The 18,501-nt window shown below is 40.8% G+C and overlaps 1 protein-coding gene across 1 annotated transcript in view; it reads right to left on the bottom strand.

The window, feature by feature from the left end:
* The window catches only part of LOC308063109 (netrin-4-like), a 55,193-nt gene that overhangs the window by 35,368 nt on the left and 1,324 nt on the right, over positions 1 to 18,501 (bottom strand). Inside the window, exon 2 of the mRNA XM_080385657.1 lies at positions 11,324 to 11,865. Coding sequence (XP_080241783.1) covers positions 11,324 to 11,865 — 542 coding nt within the window. The remainder of the gene's footprint in view (positions 1 to 11,323; positions 11,866 to 18,501) is intronic.

Below are 18,501 nucleotides of genomic sequence, written 5' to 3'. Positions count from 1 at the left end.
TCCCCTGTGGACCACACAAGGTGGAGTGGTTTCTTAGAGTCGTGAGCACCTGGTTGTGTACAGACACACACATCTTCCTCCCACATAATCAATTAATCTAAGACAAAGGCAGTGAACTGGATGCAATTGTTTTGCCAAGCCTGCTAAGCTCAGAGATCTCAAAGCAGGGTTCAGAAATAATACTGGGATATTAATGGTTTAAAGTCCTTGTGAAACTGTTCTAAATTGGCATAAAACAGAGGAACCAAGGGTAAAGTGGTCTGTTCAGTCACTGGTTTTTATAAACTCTATTCTCACACTTAGCTTTCTTGTCTATGGCTTCTCTAATATATATGCTTAGTAAAAATGGTATCTCATTTCAGGATAGCTCTCCTGTGGATACCTAAGAGATCACTGGCTGAAGAACATAAATGCAAGAGGTACTTTGCTACAGGACAAGACATCTGTAGGAAAGTAATCAATATGTCATTAGCTTCTGCAAGATCTGCCAGTGTCCTTGTCCCGTATGTGGGCTCATTGCCTGGTGTGCAGTGTGAATTCACACACCCAGTCGAGGTATTTCTATTCTTTTATTCTAGTTTGTGCGAAGTAGGGAGCTAGGTGGTAACCCACAAATGCCTAGCCCCCCAGTTGTCAAAACTTTACACGAGTTATACAGTTCAGCAAAGATATCAGCCTTCACTGGTTACCAGTTACATATTTCTCCCATCATTTAGTACTTGGTTTTCTATTTGTTAAGCAATTCTCTCACTTCTTATCTTAATTAGTCCATGTGCTCAGTTTGTATTTCTCTTTTGGTCTTGTGTGTGTGTGTGTATGTGCATTTCTTGAGTCGGTGGTCAATGAGTCAGTGGGTGCCATCTTCCCCTGCCGGGATTACCTTTCTCCCAGCTAGTGCTTAAGTTTTTTCTGAGTTCACTTCTTGTGGTAAACTTCCAGTCAGCTTATTCATCTTCTGGTGGTACTTTCTTCTTGAAGTTACTCCTTTAAACAAAGAACTTGCTGGTGCTTAACAAAATGCTTAGCAGGGCATTCAAAAATGCCTGTAACTTGAACTGTTAACAAGTCATTTGTTCTGATTGTTCTAAAGATCAGCTACCAATCAGCGTATTTAATTTTATTAAGTGTTTGATATTAACCTCCTTATACAAGGCTGAGCAAGAGGCTTAATGTGTCTGTGCCCCGGAGATCCCACTTGTGAACAGCTATGGATCTCCTCACAGGAGACAGGGAGGAAGGGTGAATGAGGTGAAGAACAAGACTTTTTACTGGGCCTCTCTGAAAGAAATTACTAGATAGTGGCCAAAGTGTTTTGTTTCGCTCTGTGTCTCTGGCATTATACTTCTGCTTGATGGCAATAGTCTTGCATTGTGCTATGTTAACTGTGAAGGAAATCTTGTGTATTGCATTGTGCTACTAGAAACCTATTTTCTATACAGCATGATAAGTTTAAAGAGATGGATTCATGTTTTGGGATCTCCAGTCAATTATCCATCCTCCCCATGTCTTAATTGGCATCCAGATAGAACTAAGTTCTTTAGGCAAAAGAACAGCTGTTGGGTGCTCTTCTCTCAGCATAGGTCCATTTGCTTTCACGAAGCTGTATTGTTTTTTGCTTCTTTGCTTGACAGCTTGGAAAAAGGTTGGATTCCCTGTGGGTTTATTGTTTTGCAAATATTTTCATTTCTGGCCTTGAATCTCTCGAGGGAGCTTGCTTCGGCATTTTTCATATCCCCTTAGAACTCTGAACATTATTTGTGAGTAGAGATGTTAATAGCTTGGATGTCCATTAGGGACTGTGGCATCCTTTTAAAAAAAAACAGTATTCCATTCCAGTTGAGGTACAAGAGTTTGCTTGTATGATTAATTCATGACACATTTCTGTCTGGAATAAGCTCAGTGGTGAGACTGGATTTGTTTGTCCTTATCCCTCCCAAGGCAAGACTTGTTAAGTGTTAAAGATATTATTTGGGTGACATAACACTAGTGAAGTCTTTTGGGAGTGGAATTTATATGTTCTTCTCGGATTCAACAACCACTAAGGAATTAGCCTTGCTTAACTTTGTAAAAATCAAAGATATTGAGGACTTACTTTAAACAAAGATATTTTGTATCAGCAGAGTCAAAACAGATATGTTGTGCCAATATAAGCAGGTTTAGGTGAGCTGCATTTTGCACACAGGTAGCACTGTTTTATTTTGTAATTGCATAAGTATTAGCAACATTATTTCATATATGCATAAAACTGGAAGATGGAATTTCCCTCTCTCTTCCCTTCTGGAGGACATATTCTCCTTGAAATATTGGTGGTTAAAACATTTGAGCACAAGGGAGAGTATAATGTAATCACCATCTCTTGGCTCATTTTTAATATTTGATTGGATGTTTCTTCTCACATTAAAGTGTCAGTCATTAGATTTTCCAGAGCATATGTATTGCCCTACTGTCAATAGCAATATGTTACAAACCATAAGTTATACTTATTAGTCTACTATGTGTATTGATGCAAATAATTGTAGAGTGGGATGAATTCTTAAAACAGATATGGTATCTCACCTTACATGCTCTAATTTTTTTTTCCCATAAATGCATAGTTTACCTAAAAAAAACCCCCACAAACAAAACCACTAAACTTTTTTCTGTACTAAAAATATAAGATTATATTTTAAATGAATGTGTTTTGGCTTGTGGTTCCCTAAGAAAAAAATGAATGCTAAATTAGGAGACAGATTGGTGGTTGCACATATAGGTTGATAATTTTATATGCACAGGGAAGAATTTTATTGCTGTAAAAAAGGAAGAGATGTCACTGTCACCAAAATACAAAGTTGGGAATGTGACTATTTGTCCAAAGCCCCAGCGCAATTGTTCAGTATGACATTCAGCAAGTAACTTAAGCCTTATGCTGTTCTGGTTTGCCAGTGAATTCATTAGGAATAGGAGAAGTCTGTTGTATGTCCTGCTTGCTTTTTGTAAAAATAGGATGCAGCTTTTCAAATACTTCATGGAACGGGAGGAAGATTAATAAATGTATATCTGTGAAATTCTCTGGAATCCCTAGAGATGGATCTTCAATACATGCAATTTCAATAAAAATAGATAAAAGATAGGAGTTTGGCTGTCTCAACCGTCTCTGCATAAATGTTTTAAAGATTAGATTAGAAATGGATCTAAGTATTGGTGAACTCCCAGAGTCCTGAGCTGTAGGAAGAGACACTCCATCTTTTCACTGTTATTCGTTCCTTTTTTTTTACTTTACAAGCAGTGTGTTTCTGAAGCCTATGAAGCAGATTCCTTCTATACAGATAGATGTTTGACTTCTGCCTTTTGCAGAAAGGCAGAAATACGATTATTTCTTCATTTCTCAAAGATACGACGCAAATTTGCAGTTTTCCTTTATATTCATGTAAAAGACATGAAAAGAGTGTAAGGAAAAAGTGTTTTAATTAAGATGCAAGCCCTGAAAAGGCCTTCCCATAATGTCCACTGTAAAACTATTTCTCATGTAATTAAATCTATCTAGTGTCAAGCTCTGTGGAAGCTCTGTTCATTTTTTTGCTGTAACAGACTGCTCTGAAATGTCCCAGTCATTTCTCTAAACATCAGTGTGCAGCTTTCATAAAAGTAGCATACGCAAAGCTGCAGAAGAAAATCTAATGGTGGTTAAATCTGCTAAAGGACACCCTAGAAATCTTTCAGCTTCCATTGAACTGGGTGGAAGTTGAGGGTATTCACCACCTTTATAGTCTCAACCCTTTGTGGAAATACATCCTAGATCCTGAGTTTCCCTTATAACCAGGAGCTGACACTGGAGCTGAATGCTGAGTAGGACATTCATGCTTATCTGCATATCTGCTATCAAGCGCATATTTGTCATTCTCATTTTCAAAAGTCAATCAGCTGCGCCTCAAAAAGATGGCCACTACCCTGTCCTCTCCTGACCTTTCTAAGAGCAAGGACGTTTGGAGAATGCTGTAAGTATGCAAAGCTAAAAATGGTAGTCACTGTTAGAGGATTGGTTGAGCTGTACACAAGTTGGCACAGCTTCACAAGGGTGATATTTTATCACCAGTCAAGAGATCATCTTCATTCCGGAGACAGTGTCTCAAATTTTTGATTTCTTGCCATATGTTTTGCTTCACCATTCTTGATGCAGATAATTCTGTTTTCTTAACCTGATCTTCCAGCCAGTATTAGTCAGAAAAGATGTGGACACAACAAAGGTTTCCCCTTGCAAGCTCATAGCCTAAGGTCAAGGAATATGAGTCATAAACAGAGGGCAGTGCCAATGCATGGCCTCCTACAAAAGAAGATCCTTGTGCAGAACAAGAATTTGATATTACAAATCATCTTTAAGCTATGTTGATCATGTTGCACACAGTCAGGTTAATGAGGTCAGACATGTCTATGTGCTTACACTAGGCCCATCAGAAGGAAGCTGCAATAAAAACTCTCATCAGTCCTAAATCCTCTTCATTAAGAGATTTTCATGTGAGTTGATTTTGTTCTTAAAGGAATAGTAAACAATCGTCTCAGAATTTTTCCTACCCAGTGGAAAATATCTTCTGATTTATTTGATGGAACCCCTTGGCTAAAATTAATTCTTCCATCTTGTGGTACAGTAGTTATTACTAAGAAGTAGTCTTTTTCCTGTTTTGAAATACTCTTTGGAGCACAAAGAAAGTCTAGCTATTCTCTTAGCTATTAGAAAGCCCATTCTGACGATTCATGGAATAGTGTTTTTCAGTCATGATCCACTGCTTCTCTGTCTTTCCAGAGAATACAACTTAGAAGCCAGTATAGAATGTAATAATTTGTTAAAGAAATAATTTGCATTTGATTTTTTTAATTTCTCTGATCTGGGTAAACTCAGCTACTGCCAAGGCAGTAGCAACTTGAATTCATTCTGTGTTTTCTGAAACAGAAAGGGTCAATATCCCCCCAGTTTGCATTTGCTTTGAGGTTATTCCAGTAATCCAGTCAGTGTGACATCAATATTAATATTTAGGCATTGCTGCCAATATGATGATGGACAAAGACTGCACAATTGAAGTTAGAGGCAGACAAATCTGAAGAGCCATGCAGACTTTTTCTCTTCCTCAAACAAAATGTATTCTGTAGGTTCAGGTTATTTGCAGATGTAAATCTATATTTGTTTGGAAAGGCAAGGTTTGTAGGGAGAAGCAGTATCTTCTATCAAGCCAGGTAATGTAGTCGGAGTACAAAATCTAGACTATTGGGCACAAAAACCTTCAGCTTGCTGTCTGTATACAGGGAATGCACAAAATTCCTTCCATTCTACATAGCACCACCTTACATGGGGATGTGAGAACATTTCCAAGTTCCCAGAAAGTGCAGTGTCCTTTTTCATTATGAGGAATGATACCTGCTCTGAAATGGCAAAGGGCAGCACGAGCAGTTCTGTGATGCAGACAGCCCAACTGGGAACTGGATTGAGAATGAGGAGACTCATTTCACTCTGCTGAATTGTCAGGGAAAGTTAAAACAACCCATCACCGTCAGTGTAAACCAATGTCAACCAAGCCATATCCTCATGGGAGAGCATCCATTTCTTATGAGAGCCACTTATATCTCTGTATCTCTTGTACATCTCTTGGCTGAAATCTTACACATGAACTGACTTGGCTAAGTGTATAGTCTCACCATGACAGTGATATGTGGACAGCTGCAGAGCAAACAGTTAGGTGTTCTTTTGCCTGGAGTTTGACAGTTACAAAGAATCTGTAAGATTTATATTTTTTCACAGTTGAGACTTGGAAAAAAATAATGGCTGCAATTACACTAAGGTTTTGTAGAACAAGGTCAGAAAAAAAATATCATTTGATACCTGCTGCCTTGTGTGTTCAGGAAATGGAGAAGCAATGCTCAAAAAAAACCCTACTGTGTCTTTCTGGACAGTTTATGAAGTTCAAAATGTCTGTGAAATAGCTCATTACAAGCCAGGTCAGAGTAGGACACTTGGTGCTCTCCTGAAGTTCACTTGCCAGGGATGAGAATGCTGGACTGGTCTCATCAGTTCAAATTCTCTTCAGAGACAAATCCTTGAGCCCCTTCATTCTTTCTCCAGGGAAGCCGGGCCTGGCAGTGCTATCTGCTTGTTTACACTGCTGGTGTTAACTGCTTCCTCTCAACTTGCCTCTGCATTCTATCTTCTCTACAGTTCAAGTTAAATGAAATGCTGAACAGACAGCCCTAGTCATAACATTCAGGCACTTACCTTCACTAGTGACTAATCCCTCCTGGAATCCTTTCAGGCTGGAAGTCAGAATAACCTGAGCATCATGGAACTTTGAGAGGCCAGTCCTGGTGACTGTTGGACAATTCACTGCACTGCAAGACCCTGCCTTTGCATCTTAGCTACTAGGAATTCAACTCTGTGATGTGCTAAGCATGTCTCTTTTCAGTGACCCCACTGCCATATGAGATCAGACCTTTAAGAAGCCACTGAAACATCAGTGGTGACCTCTTGAATTATTGATGTTGCCACTTAATGAGGTATGTGTGTGGGGGGGATCCTTCTTTGTTCATCAAAAGGTTTGGCGTGAATACAGTAAAAGAAAAGCCTGAGAAAAGACAGAAAAAAAATGTAGATGCTTGGTACACAATCACATACATTCCACACAGAGCCCTGTCCCTTGCCTGGTTTGGTGTCTGTGTGTAAGTGGTCCCCCTCTGCCATAGCTGTTGCTCAGGGAGTCCTTGTAGATGGAGAAAGGCAGCAGAGGTCTTCAGTGTCAGTGCAGAGAAAAAGGACTTCTGTAGGGTTGACTGTGGCTTCTGTCTGAGCAACCTGGTGGCTTTTGAAGCAGACAGAACTGCATCCCATCACAACATGTCTTGATCTGGCATTCAGAGTGTGTTAGAAGAGTGATTAAAAGTCTTTAGCTACAAAGCTAGTCCACTCGTCTTTGACAAAAGGCACTGCTGGGGACTTCTGTCCCTAAAGAGGTCACCACAGGATACAAAACGGAGAATGAACAGGTCTTCTGTGCAAGGCACACTTAACATGTTGCCATAGAAACCAGTTACTTAATTCAGGCATACACAATTCTTCCAGCCCCCAGTGAATTCCAGTAATGGGTTTATTATATCACACTTCATTGGTGTCATCTGTCACACAGACACTCACATAAATGAACCAGCCTTTGATTCGAAACTCCCTTCCACTAGCTAGACCCAATAGGGGAATGGTCTCCTTTTGGGTCTGGTGGTTATAAGCAGGTCAGTGTTCTACCCACTTTGCATGCTAATGTCTTCCTTTCATGAAAACATCATCTTCGATGGAGGAAAACATTTGTTTCCATTTCCTGATATTCCAGTTTATTAAAAACGTGCTCTTAATCTCTCAGATCCTTGAGTGCACATGCTGTCAGGATGCAGGTTGAAACATTTCAGCTCCTGTTTTCCCCATATGATGTTTGAACTCTAAGTCACACTAATGTGTGATGCAAAGTTGTGGTAATTTCTCCTTTTGTTTGGGCCAGAGTTTTGATTTACATTAGCTGACCTGAAGGCTCATTTTAGGCTCCATGACTATACAGCACAGTGTTTTTAAATTAGAAAAACAGATGGATGGACAAGTAGGTAAAAAAGGTCTCAGTTGATGCATAAGACTCCATGCAAGCATTGCCTGTAGATGCACTTACAGTAGATGAACAGACCTTAAAAAGGTGGGATTGGTTTTAGTTCATGATGTTATGTTGAAGGTTGGCATACTGAAGCTGATGAGCATAGCAGTAATTATTCTCCCTTAAGAATAGTTAAGAACATTCTCCCTTAAGAATAGGATAAAGATTAGAAGCATTTGTTTCCCATTTAATATATCATTTCTTATAGTGATAGAAGTCAACAGGCGAAACACAGGGTACTTGGTAGGCTGGTCAGGACTTAAGACGTGCTAGTGGAGCATTTTCACTGAGAAGTGTTCATAAGCATAAAAGTAGGTGTTGACTTTGTGGTACTTCACATGGAGCAAATGATGTGTAGGCAATTGGCACTGAATAAATGGCTCTGCCTCCTAGACCAGAAATCATCAACAGAGCAAGTTTATTGCCAGAATAGTTAAGATGAGGGACCTAGGATCTCAGCTAGATAGATTCTAGCTGCAGAAGTACTCTGGATCTGAACAGGAGTAAGGGATTTAGTAAATGCTGGAGTAAAAGAAAACTGCAGAAGAGACATTAGGTAGCCATCTCCTTGCGTTTCTAGAGGACTTGTTCCCCAGTGCATGACACCTTCTGTCTCAGCTGTACCTTATCTGAAAAGGAATGGAGATGTGTGAACCTGTCAGAGGTGAAAGATAAGGGATAATCTACAAGAGACAGGGGATACATCCTGATTTACTGATACTTTATGTTCTGTTGTGATGTTGTCACATCACTCACCCAAATGTCTTCTGCTTACATTTTAGTCTCCTAAAAGTTTCTCTTCTGCCAAGTTTCCTGTCCTGCTTCCAGGAAAAGCCTCTTTCAGTGGTCCTGGAGGACCACCAGAGTGTGCTGACTCAGGGAAATACATCTCAGTTGTATGTAGTTACATGCAGGTGCATTTAAGTTATTGCAGCTCTCTTACCTTGTCCTATCGTACCTACATTATTCAGTTCTGGAAGCCAGTTGACCTGAAATCTTGTTTTATGATGTGTCCCACATGGGTTTTAAACCCAAGTGTTCTTAGAAAGCCATCTCTTTTTTTTTATTCCTTTTGTGCCCTGTTAAAAAGGAATTTGTGTCTTTTCTCCAAATAAATGAGACAACACCCAAGAAAAACCTGAGTGTCATGCAGTAGAAATGACTTCAACCCTCTCAGCAGAGAAAACTGGCATTTATCTCAGAGCATTAATTAGCATTTAAGTTGGAACGGTTTTGATCATTTCAGAAATGTTGTCAGCTTGTGATGTGGGCTTCTCAGCTTAGCCAGAATCAGTAATTGGATAGGTCAGAGTGGAGGTGAACAAGAAGCAGAGAATACTGCACAAAGTAGTGGTGGGGATTCAGTCAGCTTCCTTCCAAGTCAGTTGGGAGTCAGTGTTTTTCAGGGGATGCCCTGGTGACATTTGTGACACTAGGTATAAAACTGCAGTTCTGAGATGCATGGGCAAAGCTCCTGTGAGACTTATAGCAACAGCAGCAGTGTCAGGCAAATCTGATCAGGTATCACTTTAAATAATTACACTCTGCCTTCCTTTATTTTCAGCCACAAAAGAATCTGCTGTGTCATATTGCTGACCTGAAAAGCCTGATGCTTTTGCACCCTTGTCACAGTGGCATTTTATGGATTGATTAAGAGGTCTCCATAAAGTCTGTCCAGAACTTCAGAATCCTTTTGGACTGGATGTGCTGTGAAACAGTATTTGCCTTGTTCACTGTTACGTTGCCCTGAGATTCCTGTGTGCTGCTTTAAAGCTTCAGCTCTCCATCCTGTGGAGGAAGTGACCTCTGTATCTATTCAATTCATGTAACAGTCCATGGAACTATTTGGGATCTGCAAAGGTATGGCCTGTAAATGTATGACTGTTCTTACTATTAATATTGTTTTCTAGCATCTACTACCACAGTGTAGATTGATTAAGCATACACATACTCATTTCCATGTAGTTGCTGCCCAAGTTGACAGAATGATTTTGACAGTTGTAATCACAAAGGCTTGTGTTGGATGAATGTTTTATTATTTGATTTTCTGCCATCCACTTCTCAGATTTGTTGTAGCAGCAACACATGGTCTTCATGATATTCCCCAAGGTTAAGTAAGCACAAAAGCCAACACAGTGCAGGGCAATATGGGATATTGTACTAGAGAAGGAAGAGTTGTTTTGCATTTAAGGCCAAGGCATTTGCCTCAGATCCCGTATTCTGTTCCTTACTCAACCAGAATATTGTCCTGTTTTACCACAAAACACTTCACCTTTCTCTGCTGCCCTTTCCCCTTCTGTGAAATGGCCACAGGACCATTATATGTGTGCTGAAGATCATTAAAGGATCTTGCAAAGTACTTCCAGATATTTGATTGGAAGGTACACAAGAGTGGAAAATTATACTAGTTGCTTAGATTCTGTATTGATATAGCAAACTGTAATCTCTCTACAGAAGACATTTGGCTTAAACATATCATGCTAACTGAGCAGAATTACTACTCCAAGAACAAGACAGTTGAGTAGTCAGATGATCTGCTCCAGATTTGTAATATGCAGAGGTTTTTCCTAGTCTGTTGCACAAAGATGAACTCAGTCTCTCCTTACTGCTGTTTCCGTGTCTCAGGTATAGTACATTAATTTCTTTCTTTTCAAGTGCATTTTGAAGTACACTGCTGAAACCACTGTGTTTTTTGAAGCCTATCTGGACCATTCACATCACACCTGAGCTTAATTTGCAGCAAAGTTTTACTGCCAAACCTGCATGATCACTTCCAGACAAGGAAACCAAAAGGATTGTGACTTCTCTAAGGAAGAGAGAAGGAAGTGAAGGCACTCCAGCTTCTGTTGTGACTATAGGAATGTCTTATAATCTTCCTTTGTGCCTTTATGTCTCCTCTATAAAATGATACCAATGATATTTACTGTCTTTCCCATCTAGACTGTTTCAATATTGATGAATGAAAAGGGTTATGACTAAACTACGTATCTGATTACTAAGTAGTCATTAATGTTCTTGTCAGAGGAATTTATCAGAGCAATTGCACATATATTTTAGAAGAAAGCCTTCCACATATGTTTAACAGCACAATCAAATATTTATACCAAAGAAGGGTATACCCACTGTTGAATAGTGAAACCTGGTTGCTCCCTTCCACTTCCTGCATCTAAACGGTTTCGTTTCCAAAGCCTATGGCTTGATATGATAAGAGCAGTCACCTCCAGCAAGGAAAGTCACATTAAACTTAGGGGAAGGATGTATTTAAAAGTCATCCAATCATCTAAGACTTTTTATATGGAGAAGAAAAAGAAAGACCATGTAGTTCATGTCATCCTAAAGTAGGAAAACCAGACTTTACAAATGTGTATTTCCCTACATCTATTTTGTTGGAATTCTAGTTCGGTTATTGGCACCTGCAATGTAAGATTAGGCAATGTCAATCCTATCCTGTGCAGCTGTCATAAAAGAAAGTTGTTAAAGATTTTTCGTTAATTTTCATTGATATATAATTCCTCTTCTTCTTCCCCTTTATTTTCTTAACACAAAGCCTTTGGGGTTGGGCTACCTTTCATAATTTATATGCACAGTATCTCTCTGAGCATATACTCTCTGATTTTCAGCCAGTCTTCAGGTGTTTGACATTAAACTTAGTCCAAACCTCAGTTATTGCTTACCTCTCCTCTGGTGCAGGGCACTGCATCTGAATACCTGGAAGTGCACATGGAGCCTTCCTCAATGAGATCATCCTGGAGCCCAAAAGTCGCTGTACAGTTGACAGAGAAATACTTGTAGGGCCTCCAAGTCTGCCCATAGTCCTGGGACCTTTCCAACACCATTGCGGCTGGGCGAGGTGACTTGAACACAGCGATGACATGGGTCAGGTAGAATTCTGTTTCAAAGTCCAGTCTGATTTCTTCCCTGTGTACCCCTTGGGCAGACTGCCACCAGGAAGTGGGGTTTGCAAAGAAATCGTCTGTCATGTCAGCAGGGAGATGAGAGTTATCAGGCTGGTTGGCATTGCATTTGGTGCAGCGAGGCTGCCCACAGCCATGGGAGACTTGATGGAGGAGATTGTGGTCTGGGTAGAAGCAGTACAGTTCTGTACTGTTCTGGCCACATGTGGTGAGAGTGACTGGTGTCCTCCCTGTTGCAAGGTTTCCCACTGGAGGGTTGCAAGAACGGCCATTACAGCGGAAGGCTTGTAGCCTCGTGGGATCTGAAAGACAGGCAAAAGAAACACAAGTAGGATTTCACAGATAGTTCTCAGGCTGTAACACAGGTGACCATGCAGATATTTGGAGTACTAATGTGGGGACTGACATCAAAGAAGACTCCTTCTAAGGAGAGCTACTTCATCTTTTCACACAAAGTTACAAGGGAATTTCTCAATAAATCTAGTCCTTGGTGTTGGTGCTTAACTCAGAAACTGAGGTCTTTACAAAATTCAAGCTTATGGCGCTTAACTTTCTCTTGAAAATGCAGTTGCATCAATCTATAGAATTTTATGTTTAACCACAGAAATCTTGTGTTTTCTTAACTTTCACTCTAGTAAACTCTGTATCTGAGGACTGAATCTATTCAATGCATTTATTTTCATTCTTACCAGAAAGAAAAGTCAAACTGTACTACACACTGTAGAAACATTAACAAAAGAGATGATTCCTGCCCAACAAAGTACAGACACTAATTACACATACAAACACGTGCAGAAAGCATGTTGCTCTATACTTATGCATTACTGGTGTAATTTTGAGGGGTGTTGAGCTTCTACTTCTGTTGAGATCAGCTGGAGTTGTCAGTACTTAGCAGAACTGAAAATCAAGTCTCACTTTTGTTTAAATACCTTTGACGTGGAGGTAGATGACTATTACTTTGTCTGCCAAGTTTGCAAATACTGGCAAATTTTTGCTATCTTCAATGTATGTATCTACCTATTTCTAAATTAAGAAAAGGTAGGGATAACTACAAAGTCTTAATATTGTTTGGAAATCAGTAGTGTCCTATGATACTGGAATTAAAGGTCGTTCCAAAACCATATTACCATACTGGAGAAAACTGCTTTTCTAATGACTTACAATGTCCTCTTTGCAACTTAACAGTCTAGAAGGAGTTAAAGACTGACCTTGGAAGGTCATAAATCTAATCCAAGAGGTCACAAGTCAGATGACTGGATCTCAGTCCTACAGGAAATGACCCTTCCAATGAAACATAGGATGACCATAAACCCTGGGTAATCTAAGAGCAGTTCAAAGGCCAGCTATTAGTTCAACATTCTAGGTCAAATTTTAAAATCCCTACTTGGTTTATTATATTCAGCCTTTCCTCAGGAAAAATTGGTTTTAAAATGAAGTTAAGCCAAATAAAAGACTCTCTAGTTCAGCCTTATAAAAATACTCAAATCATAAATGTAGTCAGATGAATCTAATGTCCTTCTTTCCAAAAGGAATCCTTCAGATGAAAAAATGTGTCCTGTGTGCATGGTTTTGCCTCTGAGTTGCTTCTGCCCTTAGTTCCTTAGGGACATTTCTGCACAGGCCAGAAGAGAAAGGTCAGAGATGGACATCGTTTTGGAAAACACCTCATGCATTTTGCTTCCTAGGATTAGGACACAAAATGAAGTTGTTGTATGTCCACTGAGTCCCATTGACCAAAGGCATGTGCCATTTTAGCTTACATACAGCGTAAGGTAGTCTTCAAGTTCAGACAGCAAGGAAGCAGATTGTCCAGAAATGCTCTTGACTACTCTTATGAACAGGTGGAAGCCACCTTCAAAAGAACTCGGACTTAATGTGTGTTTGCCTTACAAGCGGCAGCTGCCTCAACAAAAGAGGGGGTGTCTGGAGACACAGTATGTTTCCTGCTGATGGAAGTTGCCTCCTACCAGTGGCTGGAATAGGCTGGCCGAGATATTTTTTAGTATCCCAGTGAAGTCCTAGGAGACTGGCAGAGTTTAGAAGGCAGCAGTGCCTGACTTACAAATGAACCTAATAGTCCGTGGATCAAAGGAACGAAAGCTGCCCCCCCTCAGTCCCACCTCCACACCCTGTGCCAGCACAGAGGTGAATTTTCATGAGAGAGGAGGAGCTGCAGAAGTCAGCTGAAGAGGAAAGGAGAGAAGATAGGGATGTTTGGCTCTATCAGTTCTGTTCTTTGCTCCCCCGCTTCAACTGAGCAGGTATTCTTAGCACTTCTGGAGATCCTCCACTAAGCCCTCACACCATCCTCACTGCCTGATGACCATTTCAATGTAATTTCTTTCTGATCATGACCATCTTACTCCATCTGAGCCTGGTATGGTTACAGGGGAACACTAGGAGCTCCAGAGATTTTATCTGGGAGGTTCCTTGCAATTTCTGTGAGTCTTTGGGTTTCTACAGAAGTTGTTTAGACCTTCCTCCTTTTTGCACAGCATCTGAAATTCCAAATTTTTGTCTGCTCTGGAGGGTGAATTTCACTGGATCATGCAGAATTCTCGAAATAAAGTTAAACCTATCCTTGCAGGTCAGGAAAAATATAATGAGCTACATACAACTGCATGCCTCAAGAACGTCTTTGCATTTATGTTCATGTCTAAGCTGTTTGGTAAAAGTTACTGAAAATAAGGAAAACAAAGCAATTTCTGTGTTTAAATTAGATTGGATATTAACTGATTTTGCTCAGTGCTGCAGAAAGGTGTCATCTTTACCTCCAGTGAATTTAAGTGGGACTGCTCTTACAACTGGGCTTTAAACAAGCATTAGCTCTGACTGAGAGTCAGGTTACTTAGTTTTGATTAAGAATGGGTCCATGTTACAAATGCTGTTGTATAATGGATAAATATACCACATAAGTAAAAGAAAGTCCATCTTTATTGATGTATCACACCACTGAAGCTTTCATAGAGGAAATGGGATGCTGGAGTTCTAAATTTAAGGAGTTATATAGGGGAAGCTTTGCAGACGAGAATGTGAGAAAGTAAAAAAGGAAACATTTTTTAAAGGAAATGGCTGCTTTTTATCTTTTCCATAAATGGGCTATTAGTCTGATATTGAGTTTTTAAGCTGTTTTTATCTGAACCTGCAAAAGGAAGAAAACCATGGTTGTTCTCCTGAACAACAGTCACAAGAAGGTTTATCTGCTCTGCCTGCTAATGCAGCAACATCAATAAACAGTTCCTGTCTGGACTGCTGTGTCATTAAGAAAATGAGAGAAGAACAAAATGCAAATTAGCAGAACAGAGTTTGAGAGGAGAGAGATTGGAAAACAAAATCTGCAGTCGATTAAAAGCTTTTCATTTAAAGAAATCAATTGGCAGAACATTGCTTGGCCACGAGGATAGTGCAGCCTGCCCATCACTCACTGATTCTGTGGAATCAACATGAAATGTTGGATCTGGACAGCGAGAGGGGACTGCTGCAGAAGAGAAACAGCAGCCAGGCGAACAAACAACTTACCCCAACTGCCAGGAGGACTCACTGAATAATTCATAAAGAACTAAACAGTTTGATTGCGCATGGGCACTGCCTGTTATTATGAAGTTGATTAGCTTTTGCTCCGTGGAGGATGACTTGGCTCCATAAATGGTATGATTAGTTTATTTGTTTGTTTTCTGGTCCCTCAGAGCTGTGCCACAAAGTGGCAGGTCAATGGCACATGCCCAGCACGTGTTATAACAATGGTGTTATCTGATGATTAGGGAATCATACAGTTCAAGGGAGGTCATACTACTGATATTCCTGGACGCCATTTCAAACAGAGATCTCTTACTTCAGAGCCTTGTAATGCAACAGCACATTGTGGGCATTAACTAAAAACATGTTCATTTTTTTAGCGTTATTTTTCACACTCCACTGGATAGATAACATGAGAAAGGTAATATGGCAACTCCATCAAAGCCTGCTGATGTGACTGGAAAGATGCCTAATATTTTCTGAGTGATTTGAATTGGAATTTTTATTTCTTTTCCATATGCAAATCTATGATTTTGTGTGTTGTAGTCTCCTACAGTGAGACAGGAGAGCGAAATTCACAGTTCAGAGCAACACGTAAACTCTAAAACCTTTGGACATCTTCTGCTATGTTTTCAGTGGAGCAGTCTCAGCGTGCGTGCCCAACCTGGATTTCACTTGTTCTATACCTGTTTAACTTTTTTCTTAACAACCAAAAACTTTTCAATGTTCTTCTAAAGCTAACCACCCTGGGGACATTAGTTGCTTAAGTTTTTGTTAATCAGACCTGGAACTTTACCCCTTGATGCTGGTGACAACGGGAGTGCTATAGAACCCTTTGGGTTGTTTGGGGCCAGCGTGCGATGAGTTGGGCCAAGTCTTCACCCATTTATGGGTGGCCTGATGTATTTCGGTAATAAAATAGCTTTGATTCCTGGAATTAATGAGCCACCGGAGGTGAAGCTCTGAGTGCCAGGACACCAGGCTGGCTCCACTGGGGACCAAAGAGGCAGATCCCGGGTGCGGGCTCTCCGCTGCGGCCAGCCGCCTGCGCGCATCCCTCCTGGAGCAACCGCGGGCTCCGCCACCGGCACCTTCCTCCGCAGACGGGCGGAACGACCCCGGCCCGGAGGAGACCGGGGGGCGGGCTGGGGGGACCGTCCGCTGCCGCCCCCCGGCCGCCCCCTTTTGGCCGGCTGCCCCCGGGAGCGCGCCCGGCCCGCGGCCGCCGCACCGGGAGCCCGCGGCTCTGCCGGTCCTGGGCAAGGGGGTTCAGAGCGCTGCAGTTAATGTTGGGGGGAATAACGCCCTCCCGCCCGCGTGAGGCTGCGGGAAGGATCGCCCAAGGGTCACGTCCCACACTGTAAAACCTAGGCGGCCCCTCCAGCCTACCCACTGTGGTCCTTCCCCCTCGGCATGATATTTAAAGGTCTAAGGAGCCCATCTTGACAGCCCTTCTCTGTGCAGAGGTGGCCGAAGGCAAATACTGCACTCCCCACACAACTGACCCTTCGCTTTCTTTCGCTTCTGACCAGGAGGGATCAACTGTAGGGCTGAAAAAGGGATTTACCGTAAAGGCTAATAAAGTACGCCAAAACCACACTTCCCTATACACCACACTGCTCAGGAAAAGGCTGAGACTTCCAAATCGTCCTACACAGATGGGCTGAGCACTGTCCCAACTAACCCTGGTCTGAGCAGTACTGACCCTGCCTGTAAGAGGACCTGTAAAGTTTCAAGGTTAATTCGAGATTTTTATATTGCGTCTAAAAAAAAGAGGGAAAAAAGAAAAAGAAACCAGAATGAACAGGGAACCCTTGTGCTTTCATGGGCTGATGGTTTGTGCAACCTTTTGACCAAGCCATGTGTATTTATTTAAAGTGACATTGAATTGAATCCTTAGCATCACTACCTTCAATATCCAATTATTTTGCTGTTGTTCACTGTGTCTTACACCATTATTTTGAGTGTGTTTAGCTCCATACGGAACACACTCCCTCACCTCAAATTCACTTTCCAAGCAGTCAACTGTGGGCTGCATTTCTTTGAAGATTCATTTTCACTTTGTGAATTGCATGCAGAGCAAATTTAGGCTAGTTTATAACAAGCTGCTTTCTGCAAGAGTATCAGCAACTTTACATGACATATCTGCAATCTTTATGTGCTGTGTGTCAACATATGTATCCTATAGGGAGAGTCCTAGCCTGGGAAACTAGTGAATGCCCAAGATAAGGCATTAGGAGGACTAAGGACATAAGTCCTCCCTCCACTCATTCCCTGTCATGTTGTGATAGACATTCTTTTCCCCAAATGAGTCAGTGAGAGGATTGTAAATTTATGAGCCGTTTTCAGTTTTTAAGAAAATATCTCTTCCAGTTATGGAAATCTGATGTCTGTTATCAAAAAGGTTCTAGATAGGGAGTAATCTGAGCTGAAGCCATTTGATTTGCCTTTGACTTTACTGGAGGTTGCAGGGGAGCTGAACACTTCACTTTCAAATCAGTGCATGAAGAGCATTGGTCCTGTCCTAATACTCGGAGCACACAGGTGAAATTTAAACCACTGATAGGCTTTCCTGTACAGAAAGAGAGATCCCAAGCCAGTATCTCAAAGGAAAAGTCAGCAAGGATGTATTGTTTTATCAGTAATTATTTTTATTTTTTTACCTGATCTTTGTAATTCATCCCTGTTAAACTTAAGGTTGTGTTAAACTACAGCAGAAAGAAAAAAAATCTAATACTTTGCTTCCTCACCCCTAGGGAATTTGTCTCCATCATAATCCAGGTGATTTTAGGACCCTATGTAAATACCATTACAGTTGTATCATTCCTATATATGCTTATTTCTACACCCACATATGCACACACAACTAATCAACTTCTCTTTCTGTCCTAATCCATTTTTTCTCTAATGCTAATTTAATCTCATCCACTGCATTTTAACTATTAAGTCAGGGAATACGCGGAATGAATTGACCGTCTTGGATAAATAGTAATTCCTAAACAGCGTCTCTGACTTCTAATGATGCAAAATTAAGTTAACAGAGAATAATCCAGATTCCTACAGTGCTGCTGTCCAAGGATGTTGTTGTCTCACTCTTGTCCTGCCTAGGAAGGCAGTGTTTCATCCTCAGAACAAATATCCAGCATATCTCAATCCATCTGCCTCTTTCTCTCTTACTTTTCTTTCGTTTGCAAAAATAATACACTTTTTTTCTTTTAAGGATGTATGAAACTGTACATCCTATGATAAGTCTTTGGGAGGGGACTGAGCTATAAAGCTGTGTATTGCAGAGAATAAGAAGCATTTGTATATATTGACTAACCCAGATTCCTTGTAAAAATCCAATCTAAAATAAAGCTGTTGACATATTTTTTTTTAACAAACAGATCCGATTTCTATCCCATTTCCCCTTGCTACCCTTA

The sequence above is a fragment of the Falco punctatus genome, assembly GCF_963210335.1.
Source record: "Falco punctatus genome assembly, chromosome: 4".
Lineage (NCBI taxonomy): Eukaryota > Metazoa > Chordata > Aves > Falconiformes > Falconidae > Falco > Falco punctatus.
This window is presented reverse-complemented; position numbering and strand designations above follow the sequence as displayed.